Source organism: Triticum aestivum, chromosome 2D (assembly GCF_018294505.1).
Source record: "Triticum aestivum cultivar Chinese Spring chromosome 2D, IWGSC CS RefSeq v2.1, whole genome shotgun sequence".
Classification (NCBI taxonomy): Eukaryota; Viridiplantae; Streptophyta; class Magnoliopsida; order Poales; family Poaceae; genus Triticum; species Triticum aestivum.
In genome coordinates, this window is record NC_057799.1 from 476,957,798 (window position 1) to 476,977,454 (window position 19,657).

At 44.3% G+C, this 19,657-nt stretch overlaps 1 protein-coding gene and 1 pseudogene across 1 annotated transcript; one reads left to right on the forward strand and one right to left on the reverse strand.

Moving 5' to 3' along the window:
• Nucleotides 1–11,875, reverse strand: part of LOC123055857 (probable serine/threonine-protein kinase kinX) — a 33,666-nt pseudogene extending 21,791 nt beyond the window's left edge.
• A 2,781-nt stretch (nt 11,876–14,656) lies between these two features.
• Nucleotides 14,657–17,586, forward strand: LOC123049621 (uncharacterized). Its single transcript, XM_044472519.1, has 6 exons — nt 14,657–14,867; nt 14,960–15,429; nt 16,530–16,707; nt 16,828–16,910; nt 17,001–17,070; nt 17,181–17,586. Exons 1-6 carry the CDS (start codon nt 14,816–14,818, stop codon nt 17,303–17,305), a joined length of 978 nt encoding a protein of 325 aa, XP_044328454.1. The 5' UTR covers nt 14,657–14,815; the 3' UTR covers nt 17,306–17,586.
• Nucleotides 17,587–19,657: the final 2,071 nt, after the last annotated feature.

Here is a 19,657-nt window from a genome sequence, read left to right on the forward strand (position 1 = left end):
AGGGACATTACTCTTTCTTTGGTGGGAATTTATTTGTTTTTTGTTGTTGTTGAGGGAAGTGCGAATCGATTTGGTACTGTGCAGGGTAATCTTGTTCTCCCGATTTTTTTTTACATTTTTCTTGTAGTTTTTTCAATGGCATCTATAGCAATATAGTAAAAGGGGACATGACTCTCTTGTGTCTTGTATTTTTTTACACGTTAAGTTTGTTCTGCCGAACAAGGAATCCGCACCTTGTTATCCCGAAATTTTCAAGCTCGAGTATCTTTTGTCTCACCTGCTTTGAAACTCCCGCTTCTTCAACCCGCGCCGCGCCTTGTTATCCCGAAATTTGGACGCGCGCGAGAACTCCCTCCTCATCCGAAATCGCTCCTGCAGCCCAGACACGCGAAACCCCCCTTCTACCCCTCAGCCGGAAATGAAGCTCCACGTCGCGGTGTCAAAACCGGTGGGGGTACGCTGGTAACTTACCCTACATTTCGGACAAGCGCGTCCCTAAGCTTGGCTCCCCCTCCCCCTTCGCCCCCCATTCGTACACCGAGGCCGCCAAAACCCACGAAACCCCACGCTCCTCCGTCGGCCTCCCGACCGCCGCCCAGCCGGAGACTCTTCCCCGACTACGTCGTCCACCGCAACAGCTCGTCGTCCCTCATCCACCGCACCGGATGAGGATCCGTTGTCGATCTCGTCGTCCCGCCGGATCAGCCGCCCCGTCCTCCACCTCCAAGGAGCTGCCCCGATGTTCGCCTCGTCTATCGCGCCACCTCAATCCCCACAGCGCCATCTTGACCTGCCCCACCGGAACCGCAGCACCCTCACCAATTCCTCCGATGAAGCCGAGGCCAACTCGGCGCCACCAAGGAGGTTCTGCACTCACCGCTGCATTTTATCTTTTATTCAATCTCACGGGACTGCCGGTGCTCGATACCGAGCAGACATGGCGTGTCTCCATCGACGGGGCCGTCGCCGGCCACATCATCCATGGTGTCTCTCCCCCATGTCGTTGCTTCCTCGGCGTCGACTTCCACAACGGCACTAGCTGCAGCTGCTCCGGCTCTCGCTCGCGCTGCGGCTCTGTTCTTGCTGTCGGTCGCGCTGCTGCACTGCTCCTGCTTTCGTTCGTGTTGCTGCTCTGCTCTTGCTCTCGCTTGCGCTGCTGCTGCTGATGCACGACCTCCGGCAGCTACAGGAGTTGCTGCTTTAGCACTCGCTCGCGGTGCTACTGCACGACTTGCTCTCTACTAGTGCGTTCCCTGCTCGAGCGTCTGCTGATTTAGATCACTGCTTCTCTGCTACTAGTGCTCGAACGCCCTAAACATCTATTGCAATGCTCTGTTACTAGTTCAATCAGTTTCGACAGTAAAATTCAGTTTCGACTGTGAAGTTCATTTTCTTCAGTTAAGTTCAGAGTGAACAGTACTTACAGCATCTGTCGGAGCGGCCGTGGTGCGGCTGATGCGTTTTACATCTAGCACTTTTTGGTGATGTATTTTACATCATCTATTACAGATGATATTAGGGTCCCACTTCAGATTAACGTTGTCTGTCTTGTCATGCTTCAGCCTCGTCGCCGTACACCTTAGCGGAGCTGCTCCAACGACGGGACCGTCCATCACAGCGGAGCAGTACCCTCGGCGCCGTTTCTAGAGGCCTCGGATCTTCTTCCCCGCCTCCGACAGTCACACCAGCATCATCACCATCCTCCACGTCCAACCCAATGATGCCGAGGTCCACAAGGCTATTCCAAAGAGGTTGTACACTCGTCGCATCACTTTGTTTCTCCATTCCTCTGTTCTTCCAATTCATGTGAGCCAAACACCCAGGTTGACTGAAATCCTATGTTTCCAAATGCTCTGTTTTGCACGTGCATTCCTATCCTATTCCTGTGTTTTTCCTGTCCCTGTGTTTATAGAATCCTCCAATTCTAAGGAGCCCTTACAGATTTACTTCATTTTCAGATAGGCGTCAAAGTAAACTCTGTGTGTTATGTCCTGCTCCTGCCGTGCCGTCATCCACCCCACCTGAGGTGCACCATCGACAGAAGCGTTCACTGCAGCAGAGATCCCCCCTGCAGACTTCCTTTCGCCGCCTCAAATCATCTTCCCCGTTGCCGGCAGCCACGCTAACTGCATTACCATCATCGACTGAGCAGATGAACCTGAGGACTACATAGTTCCGGAAGAGAGGTCGCAGTCTTTCGTGTTTGCTTACGTTATACATCGGTTATTATTACCTGCTACTTTATCGTTCAATCTTGAGTTTTGAATTGCCCATGGGTCTCATATCGAGCCAGCAATGAATAGTATCTGTCTACTATCTGGTTCATCTGGGGTCTTCTATGTGGTTCATGTTGGGTGGGCAACAAACAATAGATGATCCATTGTCTATCTTTTTAAACTGAAGCTATAATCTACCTGCTATCATTAGTTTTGGATCCATCCACTCGTTTGCTACCATCAGTCTTGATTTTTGCATGCACCCCTTAGGCCTTACAAAATCTAACTATTTTTTTTATTATGCATGTCAGATATTGTACACAATCGTACTGAACATGTAGAGAAAAAGAGAAGACCGTTGCGTGCGAATATAATGTCATGCAGACACCGCTCCATGGTGGGCGAAGTGCCCCCCTCCTGCATTTCCAGATTGTATTCCAGAGGAAGATAACTGTTCAGATGGAGATTCAGAAGTAGCCGACCACGCCTGTTTACCACCTGAGGTGTTTGCTCTAACCTGGCATGCTGATGTTGGTCATATCATGCATATGGCGCCTTGCATTGCTTACATTATACATCTTATATGTCATCAGCTTAGTTTAGATTTGCTTTGTGTGAATGCCACCTGTTTGGTTTCTATATCATACTCCCACCATTCCTAAATATTTGTCTTTTTAGAGATTTCAACAAGTGACTACATACGGAACAAAATGAGTGAATCTACACTCTAAAATATGTCTATATACATCCGTATGTGGTAGTCCATTTGAAATCTCTAAAAAGACAAATATTTAGGAACGGAGGGGGTATATGGGAATTATGCAATGCCATCTTCTTTAGCCAGGCATCATATACGTGAATCATGCAATGCCATCCTGTTTAGCCAGTCATCGTATATGTGAATTGTATGTGCCATATTTTTTTTCCATAATGTATTCCATTTGTCAACAATGTTTATACATTCATCTGCTCTTCCTGTGCATCAGCCATTTGAGTCGGTCATGGGAGAATCTGGAGTGAAAACAAGGTCTTCTGAGCAGTCAGTGCTACCTGTCGATGCAGATTTCTTGCTGGTTACAGATAGCTCCTCAGAGGAGGATTCAGAGAGAGATGACCAGTCGTATTCCCCCCCCCCGAGGTGCATGCTCTAACTTGGCTGGGTTATATTGCTCATATCATGCATATGGTGTCTTGCATTGCCATGCCATCTGCTTAGATTAGACATGCTTTGTGTGAATGCCTCATGTTTGCTTTCTATATCAGATATGTGAATTATGCAATGCCATGTTTTTCAGCCAGTTATCATATATGTGAATTATGCACCGCCATGGAGCCAGGCATCATATATGTGAATTATCTCATGCCATCTTTTTTTCATTACGTATTCAATTTGTCGACAATCTGTGTATATTGAACTACTCTTCATGTGTATCAGCCATTTGAGCCGGTTATGGAAAAATCTGGAGTGAAAACAAGGTCTTCAGAGCAGGCAATGGCACCTGTTGAAGCATATATCTCGATGGTTACAGGGAGCTCCTCAGAGGAGGATTCAGAGACAGATGACCAGTCCTATATCCCACCTGAGGTGTATGATCTAAGTTGCAATGTTTATATTTCTCATATGATGCATATGGTGTCTTGCATTGCTTAGTTTAGACATCATATGCACAATATTGAATTCTATCTGCTTAGTTTAGAGATCATACATGCGAGTGCCAGCTGCTTAGTATATGAATCAATTATGTCAATTATATCATGCCATCATGTATACTTAGACAACATGTATGTGAATTATTTCATCCCAACCTATTTTAGAAAGACATCATATAGTTTTGTCATGTCATCCTGTTTAGGTACTCATCATATGTTGAATTATGCCATTATATCCTGTTAAGTTATCCATCATATATCTGAAACTGTGTCATGCTATCCTGTTTAGTTAGGCATCATATATGTGAAATTGTGTCATGCTGTCCTGTTTGGTTAGACAACATATATGTGAATTACCACATCTGTCTATCATACAATGTCTGTACGTTCAATTTCTTTTCTTGTTTATTAGCCATTTGAATTGGAGGGGGTGATGGCAGTATCTAAGGGAGCAAAAATCCGTTCTTCACAAAAGACAGTGCTACCCGTCGATGCAGATAGAACCATGGTTGTACTGGCCCACAAACTAGCCCCACCACACATAATCGAGACTCTTCCAGATTGCACACTTACACCGTTGGGAAGAGAACCAGCTACAACCCATCTAACCGCAACCCCAATGGATAGTAACCCACTTATAGTTGACAAAGCACCATGTCCACCACAGAGTACCCCCACACGAGCAGTTTGTAAAGCTACTGCAGTGCCCAAAGCACGAAGACCACCACAGCTAACCCAAACTCCACGTTTAAAGCAGAAGAGCAACTGTTCTCAGGTCAGATTCCGTAGCTATGGTCCATACTCCTTTGCTGTTGCATCACTGTATTTACTCATACCAACTACTTTCGAATTTGAAGGATCCAATTGAAACTCCAATGGTGCAACAGGTATGTTTTAAACCTATTTCTTTAACTGGATTGCTGTTCTAACTTGTTGCTCTATCTTGATTTCAGTTTAAGTTGTATAAACAGTTATGTTCTCATGTGATGCACATTACAAGTGCTGCCAATGCTATGTAGTTTCTCACACTTATATTCTGCCTATGCTGTTGTGTCTTAAAAATATATGAGTTGAACGGTGTCTCTATCTTGATTAGGGAACATAAACTAGAATGATATGGACAATACAGTGACCATAGTACATAGATATATGTTTGTTTCATGCTGTTATCATGTCCACCTTACTACTGAATCGGTTTACCAAAATGAGTTTCGTATACTACAAGCTAAACTTGTGATGTGTCTGCTTGTTTCTCTTGTAGTATGCAAACAAAATATTGGAGAAGAGCACCCCACTATGCAATGGTAGAGAAAGTAATGCAGATAAGGTTCAAGATAGTGAGACAACCCTGTTGGTCTCCAAGAAAGGTGATAAAAACTATCTTGTAGACAGTGAGAAAACCCCACAGTCCTGCGTTGATGTAGTGTTCGAGTTACTGGCCAGTACCGCTGGCACAAGCTCTTCGAACTCGCTGTCTGAATCACTTCGGCTTCTTCAGTCTCAACTACAAGCTGAAAGGCATCAGTCAGCTGTGCTGCGGCAAGAAGCCGAAGGACTGAGGAAGTCCCTGCAGAATTCAGATGCGTACTTTCTTGTGCAACAGCAAGCGCTGGAGGATTTAAGCGCCAAACAAGAGAAAGTTAATAAGCTTGCTAAGCATCTTGCCAGCATTATGGGTACCCAGGATATTGTTTCTTGAACTCTTCTGAAGTGGTTTCAGTTCTGGACTTGTTTTGCTGCGGCGTTTATATGCTGCTTTGTTCCCTATATTTGCACTGGTGGCGAACTTTGATGCCCAGTGGATGTAATATGTGTAATAGCCGTGATAGCCTAGCATAAGTTGCTTGCTTATTTATTTCCTTGTTGTCTTGTTTATTTGTTTGCTTGTAGTCAGTGCAATTCTTTTTCCGCGGTTTGCTAGTGGCTGCAATAACCTATTTTTTTAAACTAGGCCAAAATAACCATGGGCTAATATTTACTGTAGTGACACTGGGCCTTCTACGGGCCGTAGAAACAGTGGGCCTTCTACGGGCCGTAGAAACAGTAGGCCTTCTACGGGACGTAGAAACAATGGGCCTTCTACGGGCCGTAGAAACAATGGGCCTTCTACGGGCCGTATCATCAATGGGCCTTATACGGGCCGTATGATCGATTGGCCAAACATGGGCCAATAACAGGCCGCATTATGGCCGTAAACGGGCTAGAGTTGGAATCGTCCGTTCATGGGCCGACCATAACGGGCCATCGTTAATAGGCCGTATTTGATGACGCTATGAAAATAGCCCAACGTATTAACAGACCACAAACGGGCCGACTGTAACCACGGGCTGAATTTGGCCCACAAGCGGAAAATGACAGTAACGGGCCGTAAGTAAACGAATGCTGGAAATGAGCCCAAGAATAAATGGGCTCTGAGAAGGCCGAAAGATAACATGGGCTGGAAACGGCCCAACGGAATAACGGGCCGTTAATGGGTATAAAGTGATACCCTGTTCATTACGGGCCAGTTTCACCACGGGCCGTTAATGGGTGTAAAGTGATACACTGTTCATTACGGGCCAGTTTCACCACGGGCCGTTAATAGGCCAAGAGTTACATAGGGCCTCATATGGGCCGAAAGACGTCATGGGCCATACATGGGCCAGAAGTGAAAACGGGCTGGAATCATATTGGATGGCCCAGATGACGCTACTGGGCCTAATTCGGATAGGGCGTAATGGGCCTTGGGTTAGCGGGCTGTAAATGGGCTATATGCGAACAGGTCGTTAACAGGCTTTCCATGGGCCGGCCCGCCACCTTTTGACCAAGTCAAACGGACCGGCCTTTTCACAGGAATGGGCCTCTGTTGGGCCGTGCCACGTGTCGACGTATCTTAGGCGCCTTCTGTCCAATGAGTGGATGGCACCTGTCCCAACGATGAGCCGACACGTGTTTCCTCCAGCCAATGATGATTTTACACGTGGAAAATCCCCATTGGTCGGGGCTGTTAACGGGTTATCGGATCCAAAACCCGACCCGATAGCTTAACGACGTTCCGTTACGGTGGATGCCACGTGTCGGTCACCCTTGACGAAAGCACTTCTGTGACGCGCGATTTATCGTCATGGAAGTGGACACTTCCGTGATGATAATTTTGGTAATGTCATGGAACACTTCTACGACAGCACAGGTATGACTATCTTGATTCTGTCATAAATTTGTCATGGATGTACATGCATGACAAAAAACGCGACCTACTGTGACAAACACGTATCATCACGGAAGTGTATTTTTTTTGTAGTCATACACCTCGAAACAAGGTCATAAACTTGCTCTTGTGTAAGGGTATCCTGTTGATCAAGAACACGAAAAGTAGGCGAATGTTGTTTCTGAGCGTGCACAACATTACTGACAACTAAGGGTTCCATGGTGACTGAATGGGTTGGGGTTGGAGTTGGTACACTGACTGTTGTGGTTGGCACAGTGACTGCTTGAGTTGGCAATGCAGTCCCTGGGATTGGCACACTGACAGCTTGGGGTTCTGTGGTGACTGATGGGGGCAGGTCAGACACAACTCTAGATGCCTCACTTCCTCTTGCTGTTGGCGCAGTGGTGGTTTCACTTTCCTTGATTGCTGGTGTACTGTGCGCAGTTGATGCTGTAGTTGGCTTATTTGGACAAACAGTTGGCTCACTTGAAGCTGGAGTTGCCACATCTGCTGTTGGGGTTGCCGACTTCCTACACTGCATACTAACAACTTTATCTTGACTATTTGATCCACTCTTAATAGCATGGCTTGGCCACTCTATTCCCATTTCTGCAAACTTTGTGTCCTTGGCAAAAGACATTGTTTTGTTGCTTTTTTTACCAGAGATGAGCTTGGCATCTACATGCGCAACGGTTGACACTTGTATAACAGTGCTTGCCTTCTTGGGCTCTGGAGTTGGCACCTCCTTTCCCTTTGATTTACTTCCGTTCTTCAAATTTTTCTCTCCCATACTAGCAACCTTATCTTTTGGTTGACCCAACACCAGGTTCTTGCTAAGTGTCACAAGCTTCTTGCGCTTTGGGACAGTGGGTGGGCGCGGTGGGGATGCTGCCATCCTCTTGCTACCACCTGACGATGAAGCATCTTCAGATGCAACACCTTCCTTCAATATCTTGTTAACCATGGTTTTTGAGCCAATCCAGCCCAAACCCTTTCCTGCCTCTTCCATTTCTTCCTCAGTGCTTTCTACTCCATCGTTTATGATTTTTTCAAAGGTATTATCCTTCTCTTTCAAGTCAAAGATTGCATGAGTTTCCAGCAAAGGGATGTCAAATCTGTTGGGGATTGCTAGCTCTGATCTACACAAGTCAAACAATGAGAAACTTTCCTCTGACACAGCTGCTTTGGTTCCAACTGATTCGGGATCTTCACCCTTCCGATGCATGTCCTTTTGGATGAAAAATTGTAGAGTTACACTATCATCAATTGAGCTGTTGCTGTTGCTGTTTCCTCCATCTCCAGAAGTGTTTGCCCTCTTTGAACTGCTGACACCGCCACCTTTACCATCATGATCATCATCATCCTTCCCACTGTCACTACCTCCATCAAAGCCCCCTTGTCATCGTCGTGTGTTTCCTCGCTGTCATCATCACTGCCCCCATGCTTTCCTTGCTCATCTCTATCAATGTTCTCGACATCCTCACCTTCCCCTTGCCTATACCATATTTTTCCTCTTCCTCTTCCACTTCATCATTACCAGATTCTTCATTGTCTTCATTGTTGTTAGCGTCATCGTCGTTGTCATCATCATCATCATCATTGTCACTGTCATCATCACGTTCTTCATCATCCCTTTCCTCTTGATCCTCCTCTTCTTCTTCAGAATCATCACTTTCTTCAGAATCATTGCCAACTCCAGGGTGAACATCTTCTTCCTCTGACTCACTTTCCTCTACAAATTCTTCTTTTTCACTTCCCTCCACCTCTTCTGATTGCTTGGCAGTAGATTGACGCTTCCGTCGCCTAGTGTGCGAGCTTTGACCCTTTGTTTGATCACTTAGCGGGCCCTTCAGAGGAGACAAATCTGGTACCTCTTCATCAAGCTTGGCAAAACCTTCGATGAAGTTGCCAAGATTGTCTGATGTTGCTTTACATAGATCATGAACCATACCTGCTAACTTGAACTTCTTCTGTATAACGTTAGAAGATAAAACAAAATTTAAAATTTAAAACAGAAAAAATTAAGATAATGAAAAGTATATCAAAGTATATTTCTGCGCAAACTGCAAACCTAAGTTTGGTGCAAGTATATGAAAGTAGTGTGCAACCGAGATGCTGAAAGTGTGCAACTGAAGAGGGGTAAGTTAGCAGGAAGTAAAAAAGAAGCATATTTTGGAGCTAGGAGTTATGGAATCTGTGTAAGTGAAAACATAAGTTTGATTTCAATTAGGAAAAAAGGTCAGATAATAATTCTGTGCAACTCATGCATGCATTGGGCACGGAAAAAGTAAAACCAACAAAAAAACATGTTTTTTGTTGTAATAAAAAAAGTGTGGGTGAGCAAAAAAGGATAACTCACATGAGGATTGTAACTCATTGGAACCTTTGATGCCACAAACGCTTCTGCCTGCAGTAATCCTCCGAAGAGTGTTGAATCCTCTTTGGTTCTATACTGCTCCTTGAGCTGTTCACAGAAAGAAAGGATCATTTTACAACAATGTTTTCGACAATAACAAGTCTATATTGTCTGGATCTAAAAAGGAAAAAGACTTTATATAGGTGCAACTACCACATGCCCTAGAAGCAAAAAAGGTAAGTGAAAAATACTATGTGAAGTCACAAATGAGAAGTGGGACTTTAAAGGGAAATATGAAACAAGTATGTGTGCAACTGTCACAAGCATGTGTGCCAACTATCAACATAGACTTGTGCAACTACCACATGCCCTAGAAGCAAAAAAAGTAACTAAAAAATACTATGTGAAGTCACAAATAAGAAGTGGGACTTTAAAGGGAAATATGAAACAAGCATGTGTGCAAACTGTTCATGAAGTCTGTGTGCCAACTATCAACATCAACTTGTGCAACTACCACATGCCCTCAGAAGCAAAAAAAACTGACTGAAATGCCTATGATAAGTACAACTGGAAGTTGTTGCTGTAAAGAGGAAATATGAAACAAGCATGTGTGCAACTCTATTCAGTCTGCGTGCCAACTATCAATATAGACTTGTGCAACTACTTACAGGTATGTGAAAGAATCATGTGCAAAAATACATACTTTGAGCAGAATTTCCAACTCACTTGAAGTTTCCCAAAGACACCGGGCGAAATCAAGTCCTTTTTCATTATCTTGTTGATTAGATTCTTATCATAGGCATTGGCTCGAACTTCGCAGTGGCTTATTCGCAAATCAACCTCAAGTGCGTCAATGTAGAGAATCTGTACATGCACCATCCCCAAGAGACAAAAAAGGGAAAATAAACATATAAGAACATTGGTGATAAAAAGCACAAAAAACATCTAGAAAAAGGTGTGTCTAACAGAATACAATTAATTAGAGCTCACTATCAAATGATACAGGCAGCAACAGACTGTTTGCTTGTCCTCACCCATGTTGCGGAATGCTTCATTTATGTGGTCAGCAACAAATAAGCTCACATTGCTCTTCAACAGAACATCGGGTTCTAACACAACGCTGTAGCAACGTGGGCTCAGAGAGAGACTAGTTGTGGGAGCTAAAAAGGTGTTGAAAGCAACTGCAAGCCACCCAGTGAGGAACTTGTTATCAGTTGTGCCCTTCATAGCTTTCATTGTCTTGGTGAATTCGGTAACCGTGGGGTGTTTGGGTGGCCCGGCGTGGTTGAACATCTCATTGAAAGCCTTAACAGACTCCTTTTCAACAATGTATTTCAGTCGCGGCCCTCTGTTTGGTAGACCAAAGTTCCTATGCACACTAGCAGCATCTACTGGAATAGTTCCCCTGCCTGGGAATACCAAAGCTGAACTGGCTGGGTCGTATGACTGGACTAGGAACTTCGTCAAGTCGGAAGGCAGTGTGTCTGCTAGGTTTACCAAACCTCCTAACATCTTCTCATATAAGAAAGATCTTTGAACAGGTGCCAAATCGTTGTTCACCTTCACAAATCTCCCTGGTGATGCCCTAATCCTTCCAGCTTGTGAACGCTGCCGAGGAACGTTTCCTTCGTTCCCTTCAACTCCAACTTCACCCACCTGAGACAAAAAAGGGAAATGAATACAGACAAATTGTGCTCCCGGCGCGCACATACGTCTTCAACTGACCACGTAGTTGGTTGTTGTGTAACCACAGGTTGATTGTTGTGCAACTATTATACCTTATTGCGCAACTGACATGTACACTCTCTGAAATTAAAAAAAAAACTGTCCAAAAATGTATCATGATTTTGTGCAGCTGTGTGCTCGATTGGTGCCAACTTTCAAAAAATGACAATGTAGGTAAGGAGATTCCAAAATCTATCATAAAAGAAAGACTAAAAACACTAAACAGCGCTTTTCAGATTTGACATGGTAGTATACAACACTTTCAAATTTGCACCATGAAACATGTAAGCCAAAAAAATGCTGGTTAAACACAACAGCCAAGTATATGCTTTTTCATATGCGACACTGAACAGCACAGGTGCCAACTAGTACCAACATACTGTGCAATTGAAAAAAGAAAATGTACAAAAAAAGGTACCTCATCAGCTTCTACAGAGGTTGGGCCACCCCCATCAGATGACTTGCCTTTCCCTTTTGTTCTGGCTCGCTTTGCAGCACGGGATGCAGTAGCATCCTCCACCTACAAAATAACCAAAATGATGCCTCATGTTAAAAAATCAATGAAAAAACAGAGAAAACAAAAAACAAAAAATTGAATTTCTTTTACATAAACTCAAAATTGTTCATTGCATATTGAAAACTTACCCCTACTTCATGACCATCATCGGGGTCGGTACGAGGACCCCGCTGAGCAGGCCTTTTCCTGTTCCGCCGTATATACTTTGATGCAATCCTCTGCATGGCTCAACAGAAACAAAAACCAAAAATCAAAAACAGAAAAGGAAAAAAGAGAAAATAAAACAAGCACATATATTCGAGCATATTTTCTCCCCTTTTGAGCTTATAGAAAATAACCTCTTCCCCACTTCCACCAGCATCTCCCTCTTCGACCATTGTCACTGCAAAAAAAACAGATCCGAACAAAATCATTCTAATTGCACACACAAAAAATTGTAGCTCAAAAGCACTAACAAAACTTGTTAAACAAATGCATAAAAAACCAGCATCCCACCACTAAGACATTTCAAAAAGAATCATGTGCCAACTGGACCCTGGTTTTGCCAAACATTAACCCTGGTTCTGCCAACTCACATATGGTAATGCTGAGTCAAAAATTCAAGAACACATATCCCAACTATGTCCAACTATTGAATCTAGATCTACCAGCTGGAAACTGGTCCAATGCCAAGTATAAAACCTGCAGAATATAGATACCTGAATATGTGCAACTATTGTACCTATAACTGCTAAAAATGTGTTTATGGCAGATGATGTGTGCAACTAATGCAGCTGATGTGTGCAACTGATGCAGGTGATGTGTGCAACTGATGTGTGCATCCAACTGATGCAGGTGATGTGTGCAACTGATGTGTGCACCTGATGTGTGCAACTGATGCACCTGATGTGTGCAACTGATGTAGCTGGAACTGCCAATTGGGTATCTGGACAAATGTCAAGTTTAAGCACGAAACTCGTTATGCAACTCCTATTTGTGCAACTGCCAACTACAAGATACTTGTTGTGCAACTAAGTAATGAAAACATTCACTCTGCAACTACTATAGTGCAGTTGCCAACTGCAAACAAATCGTTGTGCAACTGGGCATGAAAAAATCGAACGGATTCAACTGCCATGGTGAAATATCTACCAACTAAAGTACCAACTAAAATGCAACGGTACCTAGGGTTTCGATTCACTTGTGCAAAAGGGGCACGGACGCTAGATCTGCTGTCGGCTAAGCCTCCCCCACTACAGGCACTGCGGAGCGAGTCTAGCGGGCGCGGCCTCCCCGGCTACAGACGGGGCGAGAGCGCAGCTGTCGCGGCCTATGCACAACGGCGCGCGGCGACAGCACAACGGCGCGCGGCCCAACACGGCGAGAGCGCTGCGGGAGCAAGTCTAGATGACACAGCCTACCACGCTACAGACGCGGCGAGAGCGCTGCGGTCGCGGCCTCTGCGGCTATGAGCGCGTCGGGAGTAGTACGAGCACCACTTCCCCCGCTATGGGCGCAGCGAGAGCGCAACGGGCGAGGCCTCTCCTACAACGACCGCCGCAGGAGCACTACGGGGCGCGGCAAGAGCATTACGGCCGCGGCCTCCATCTGTACGGCACGCAGCGAGATCGGTACGTTGCACGGGGGAAAAGGAGCGAGCGTACCTCAGCCGACGACGAGCAGCGGGTGCTTCTCCCCTGCCGCGCCTCCGCCTCCTCAGCACCTTTCGACGGCGTCGACGACGAGATCCAGCGGCGAACCCCGCAACGACCGGCAAATCGGGAGGGGATGGGAGGGGAGAGGGGAATGGAGCGGTGACGGGTGGTGGATGGAGGGACGGAGGAAGTGGCACGAAATTAGAAACTGCCCACCGCCCACTACTTTGTCTACGTTCACTAACAGATGTACTCTTGCAGTCAATGACATGGCGGGCCCCCCGGGGGGGGGGGGGTACGCGACGCCGCCTCGGCACAACCGGGCTAGGTGTGCGGGAGATGCGGCGCGCCCGAAAACCGACAAAAACCACCTGCGACGCGCGACCGCACGATCCCACCTGTGAGGCCGGCCGCTCGAGGAGCGCTGCAAGCGCACGTGCACTAATATGTATTTAGGTTCCTCTATTTCTTCACCGTTTTTCACGTTTCTTGGTTATGTTTTTCTTTTGCTTCTTCTCCGATATTTCCATATTTTCACTCTACATTTTTGTATATGTCAAAATATTTTTTAATAAGTGATAAACATTTTTTGCATACACGTTCAACATTGTCCGAACGCTTATTCAACATTTTTCAAATACTTATTTAATATTTTAATACTTATTTGAACATTGTTTAAATAATTGTTCAATATTTTTCAAATACTCGTTCAACATTTTTAAATAGTTATTCAACATTTTTAAGCACTCGTTCAACATTTTTAATACTTATTCAACTTTTTTTAAATAATTGTTTTAACATTTTAAAAATTGTTCAACATTTTTCAAATACTCATTCATTTATTTTTAGTACTTATTCAATATTTTTTAAATATTTGTTCAACATTTTTAATTCTTGTTCAACATTTTTCAAATAGTTTTTCAATAATTTTTATTAATTAGTCAACATTTTTTAACTAGTTTTACAACATTTTTCAAATGTGTTTTTGTATATATATATATGTAGAATATAAAGTACAGGATAAAGTACAAAATTAATGCAAAAAATGAGATCAGAAAACAGAAAAAAAACAGGTGGTGCCTGCCACGCGACTGTGCCGGCCCATCTGGGCTTCCACCGACGCGAGGCTTCCCCGAGGCTTAAAGGGCGAAATAGGGGCTCGAACGTTGTGGCTCGCAAACTCGCGAAGCATGCATGTCCAATGAATGACCGTCATGTTTGGTTAGGTCAGCCTAATAGACTTGATTATATATATGTATACCTTGTGACGGTTGAATAAAAAGCTTCGGAATTTGTCTAAAATAAAATAAGGGAGAAATAGGGGTGCCCCGGTACAACCTCGCCTACGCTACGCGGTAAGCCTCCCAAAGGAGCGCCAAAAAATTCACCCCTCAAAACCAAAAGGAGCGCCAAAAACCAGAAGAGTCGAAGACACGGCTGCGCGGCGCACCCCACCACCAGTCCCTCGCCGCCAGCCGAGGAGACGAAGCCGGAATCCGCCGCCGCGTCCATTGAGGAGCGCAAGCCGCCATGAAGTTCAAGGCCTCCTTCACCGACGACGGCATCTCCCTGCTCGACAAGCGTAAGCCCCAGCGCGGCGCACTCCTCAATTCCCCTCCCTCCGCCGCAATTCGCCGAACACCTAACGCGCGCCCCGCAATTCCGTCCCCGCAGGGTTCCTCCCGGCCATCGACAAGGTGGGCCGCGTGTGCCACGTCTACCTCACCCCCACGCACGCCATGCTCCTCCACAACCTCCTCGGCTCCACGGGGCCCGACGGCGACGGGCCGCAGTGCGTCGCGCAGTTCGCCAAGGACCTCCTCTTCCGCGAGTACAACGTGTCGTCGCGGGACGGCAACCGCGTCGCCTTCTCCGTCGACGTCGCGCTGCTCCATCGCGCCATCCGTAGCGCGCTCGCTGTCCACGCGCAGTCGCCGGCTGCCGGGGACGCCCCCGCGGCGATTCAGGTCAAGCTCGTCAACAAGCAGACCCCCGGGTCCCGTTCTGCTGCCCCGTTCCTCACGTTCGAGACCAAGGGCGCTCGCTCCGCCGTCGTGCAGGACGTGCCCATCTCGAAGCCACTGTCACGCTCCGATGTTGCGCGCTTGCAGGACGCACTTGATGCCGCCCAAGAGCTTCCTGAGGTGGGGAGTTCTCACATGACATTTTCCAGTTTCTTATCATTCATCGGTAAAAAATTATCCTATTTGTTTATCTGATTGAATGCTTTCACAACATAATCTACTCTAGCTGTCCAAATGCGAAAAGAACTAGTCAAATTGAAGCAGGTAGTGGCCATGCAACTTCTGATGGCTTAATTGTGATGCTGGAGTGCGGAAACAAAATTAGGTACCAATTCACAGTTTCATACAGGCTGAGCCATAGAATGTAATGACCTGGATCCATCCTCCAAACGACAATTTGTTTGTTGAGCCCCTGAACTTGATATTCACGTAATTTGCCAGTAGCAAATATAATTTAGCTTTAACATGCTCAAGTTTGATCATGTATTCGCGTCTCATTATTTGGCACTGTCTAGAGGTCTAATCAATGTAAATCTGATGCACAGAACCACTCTTAATTTGTTGTAACGAAAAATCCTCAAGATATCCATGTTCCAGCAAGATACCACACAAATATGCCATTTAACAATAGTCAACAATTAATTAAAATATGAAATGTAGAAATATAAAAAATATGAATCTGTGAATGACTTATTCACATAATTTACTGGTAGCAAAGATGTTTAGTTAATAGACAGTAAAGTTTGATTGTGTCCCATTATTTGAAGCACTGATCTAGACGTCTAGTCCATTTTAATTGATGTGGATATTCCTATCTTGCATTGTTATACCTTTGGAAATTTACTAAAATTATCTATCTGCAAGCAAGAAACTGGAAAAGATGTGATTCATAGTAACATTAGTCAACAAATGGTTACAGAAGTATAAAATGTAAAAATAGCAACGATGCTTATCGAATACTAGTTCTTATTAGTTCCTACAGTTCAGCTGTTCTCTTCAATGCTAAGTATTTTTCTTCTGCGAAATATCTGTACCTACCCAGAGGTCTGTACTGCTTGCGATCTTGAAGATATCGTCAACTTGGATGATTGTTAGAAGAAATTTATTTTACTGCTATTAGCGAGTACTCGCTATATAGCGGACGTTGTAGATTTTCATACTGGGTTGGTGTTATCTTTCTACTGTCAGCTGCTTATTAGTAGAAATTTATCTTTCTGCAGACTCTGGCCCAGGTTCCAGATCTACAACAGTTACAGAACTTGGTGGATCGTCTAAAAAACATTGGTGATCTTCTGTCTGTAACTGTTACCCAATATGGTGATCTCCATCTGCAAGTTTCAACTTCTCTTGTTACTCTTGGTTCAGAATTCAAAAGGCTTCGGATTCTTGGTGCTCGTGGTAAATTATGGCTGCTGGGAGCTGTAATCAGCATTCAGCATTAGCTTCCTTAAATTCCGAAGTAGGTGTCGTTAGTGTTCAAAGCACTTCACTTTTTTATATCGATGTTCTCTATTTCAGCAAATGCACCTGTCGTTGATCAAAATGTGAGTGCTACCATTCGTATGGAAATGGCGGTTGAGAGAGGGGAAGCACTGTCAGTGGTATTGCTCCTAAGCTTCATTTATTTATTCATCGTTCTATTATTTTCATGTCAGATGTTCACAGGTGCCTGTTATTCTATTTTCTCGCAGCAAGTGAGCATGAAGCACCTAGTTAAGAGCCTACAATGTCATTTGGCCAAGCCAGATTGTACCTTCTATGGTTTGTTTTTCAGCCGTTTCTGTAAACCTGTTGAAAAATCTTGGCAAAAGAACAACCTGTTGAAAAATAATCTAAATTTGTATTAACTACTGCCTTGATTTTTTGTGCAGGTATTGCTCCTAATGGTGCTTGCTTGACAGTGATATTCCAGTACTTCATTCCAGGAACACGGTTGACGGATAAATCCATCAGCTTTTACTGTAGGCTTCCAGTCCTTGACCCTGGCACCAGCTAAAGTAAACTACTCCCTCCGTCCCATAATATAAGAGAGCATTTTTGACACTACACTAGTGGAAAAAACGCTCTTATATTATGGGACGGAGGGAGTATATCACAGCATGGTACTTGCTTGCTTTTAGTATCAGTAGATTAGGTTTGGTAGCATTATCTAGCCGATGTACCTTTAATTTTATGACTTGTTTGTGGCTTTCATATATATTAACTTCATGTCTTGCAATGATCTGCTTGTTCATATGGAAAACATTTGGTGCAAACTGTGAATGTTTGCGTTGGTGACATTCTGGTGTGGGCACCTCGATATCACACTGAAAATACTTGGTGTGCTAGTTTCTTTGTTCCAGATTATCACTTGCAGTTGCATGCACCCCTTTTCCACTTCAATATAAACTAGTTGAATGCCCGTGCGTTGCAACGGGGTGATAAAAAGACATATAAACACACATTAGATAGTTGTTCTAAATCAGAAATATGTGTCCAACTTGATTGCACATGATCCATTCCTAAGTGACAACAACTTCGCCACTTGTTTTACCTTGTACTAAAGACGGGGCAAACCTTCGACGGCTTAATGTGGTTCAACCCGTGAAAACATCACACTACTAATAATTACTCCCTCTGTCCCATAATATAAGACGTTTTGCAAACTAACATAATTTGTAAAAATGTCCTATATTGTGGGACGGAGGGAGTAGATTACTATTGAAATCACATGTGATGCTTTACATAGATTTGAAGATGTATAGAGAATGGGCCCGTGAAAACATCACAGAACTAATAAATAGATTACTATTGGAAACACATGGTGATGCTTTACATAGATTTGAAGTTGTATAGTGAATGGGCCCGTGAAAACATCGCACAAGTAATAAAATAGATTTTTAGTTGTATGAGAAATCGATAATATAACCAATTCGAAAAAGAGGGTATCATAAATTTGAACCATTTATAGAAGAGCAGCTAGCGTTATTATTTATTACAAACTAAACCATAATGGCACGCGTTGCCGTGCCCGTTCATTTGTGTGCTAGAATGATAGAAATTTATGCCAATATATGGTAGTAAAGCATGACTTCTGACCATTTTCATTTTGAAATAATGATATAGATAATTCCAAAAGGTGCATGGTGACACTTGTAGTAAAATATGAACAATTGTTTATATAGTGAAGACGTATGCATTCAATGGTGTGTGTGATAGCTGGTTGTACGAGGTGATCCGCAGAGCATGCTCATCATTGTTTAGTACATGCTTAGTGAAACTAAAGCATAAAAATAAATAAAATTGACAACAAAATTAGTATAGGTCCAAATTAATAAAGGTCGTCTATACCAGAAGATGTGGGCATCATATAAGAGAGATAGAGAAAGAGTGATTAGGCCCCATACTCTGATTGAAAAACCAGCGTGCATTGAAGCCCGTGTTCTTCATGATGTCCAGAATTCCAGATCTCCTATACCTCAAAAGACCTCTGTCAAGCATAAGGGCACACCAAGAAACACCGTAAAACACAACAATCAAATTGCTTGTTAGTATACACATAAGGTGTCCCAACATATATTTTTCATCTCTTCCTTTCAAGGATCAAAGATAGTAGATATGCAAAAGTTGATAGCAATTAGCAGACCAATCAATGGTAAGTATTATTATTATTGTTTTCATATATGTGGGGTGAACCTTCACATCATAAACTACAAAACTAACTATTGAGAAAATGCAGTAATAATCAAAGAAGAGATGTCAATACAGAAATCAACCTTAGTTCCTTTGGATGGATTCTCTTGTAGTCTCTTCTGATCTTTTCGGGAACGGAAACCTAGAAGAAATTAGTACATGATCATGCCAAAAACAAGTGATGGGAAGGAGATGGGAGGGGCAACTGAAAAGGGACTCACCAGCATCAACCACAGGCACGTATGGGTTTGGAAAAGCAAAGAAGATAGGAGATCCATGAGAAGGAGGTGGAACGGTGGAAGTGGAAGTCGAGCGGAAGGTGTCGGTATCTGCCTCCTCCAATCCATGCCCCGGCGCCGCTAGCTGAAAGGACCTTCCCGAGGTCCAATCTTGCACGACATCTCATCCATGCGCCGCCGCCGCTAGGAGCTTTTCGAGATCCTTCTTACGCGGCAGTTTTTGCTTCAGTTTCAAATTGGAAGTGACGCGCGGTACAACTGCGAGAGTATGGAGAAGGATGTAGGAGGAGTACAGCCGGCCATGGACGTCGCCGGCGCAGCTGTCCGCCGCAGCTGCCATGGAGGAACGCTGCAAGATGGGAAATTAAAAACAGTAAAAAGGGGCCTACAGAGGAAGAATACATAGAGAGTAGAGGGTACCGACGCGGAGATAGACC

Coding starts and splice junctions, on each gene's coding strand:
- LOC123049621 (XM_044472519.1), top strand. CDS start 14,816: ATGAAGTTCAAGGCCTCCTTCACCGACGACGGCATCTCCCTGCTCGAC. Junction 16,708..16,827: donor TCGGATTCTTGGTGCTCGTG/GTAAATTATGGC, acceptor TCTCTATTTCAG/CAAATGCACCTGTCGTTGAT. Junction 17,071..17,180: donor GCCAGATTGTACCTTCTATG/GTTTGTTTTTCA, acceptor TTTTTTGTGCAG/GTATTGCTCCTAATGGTGCT.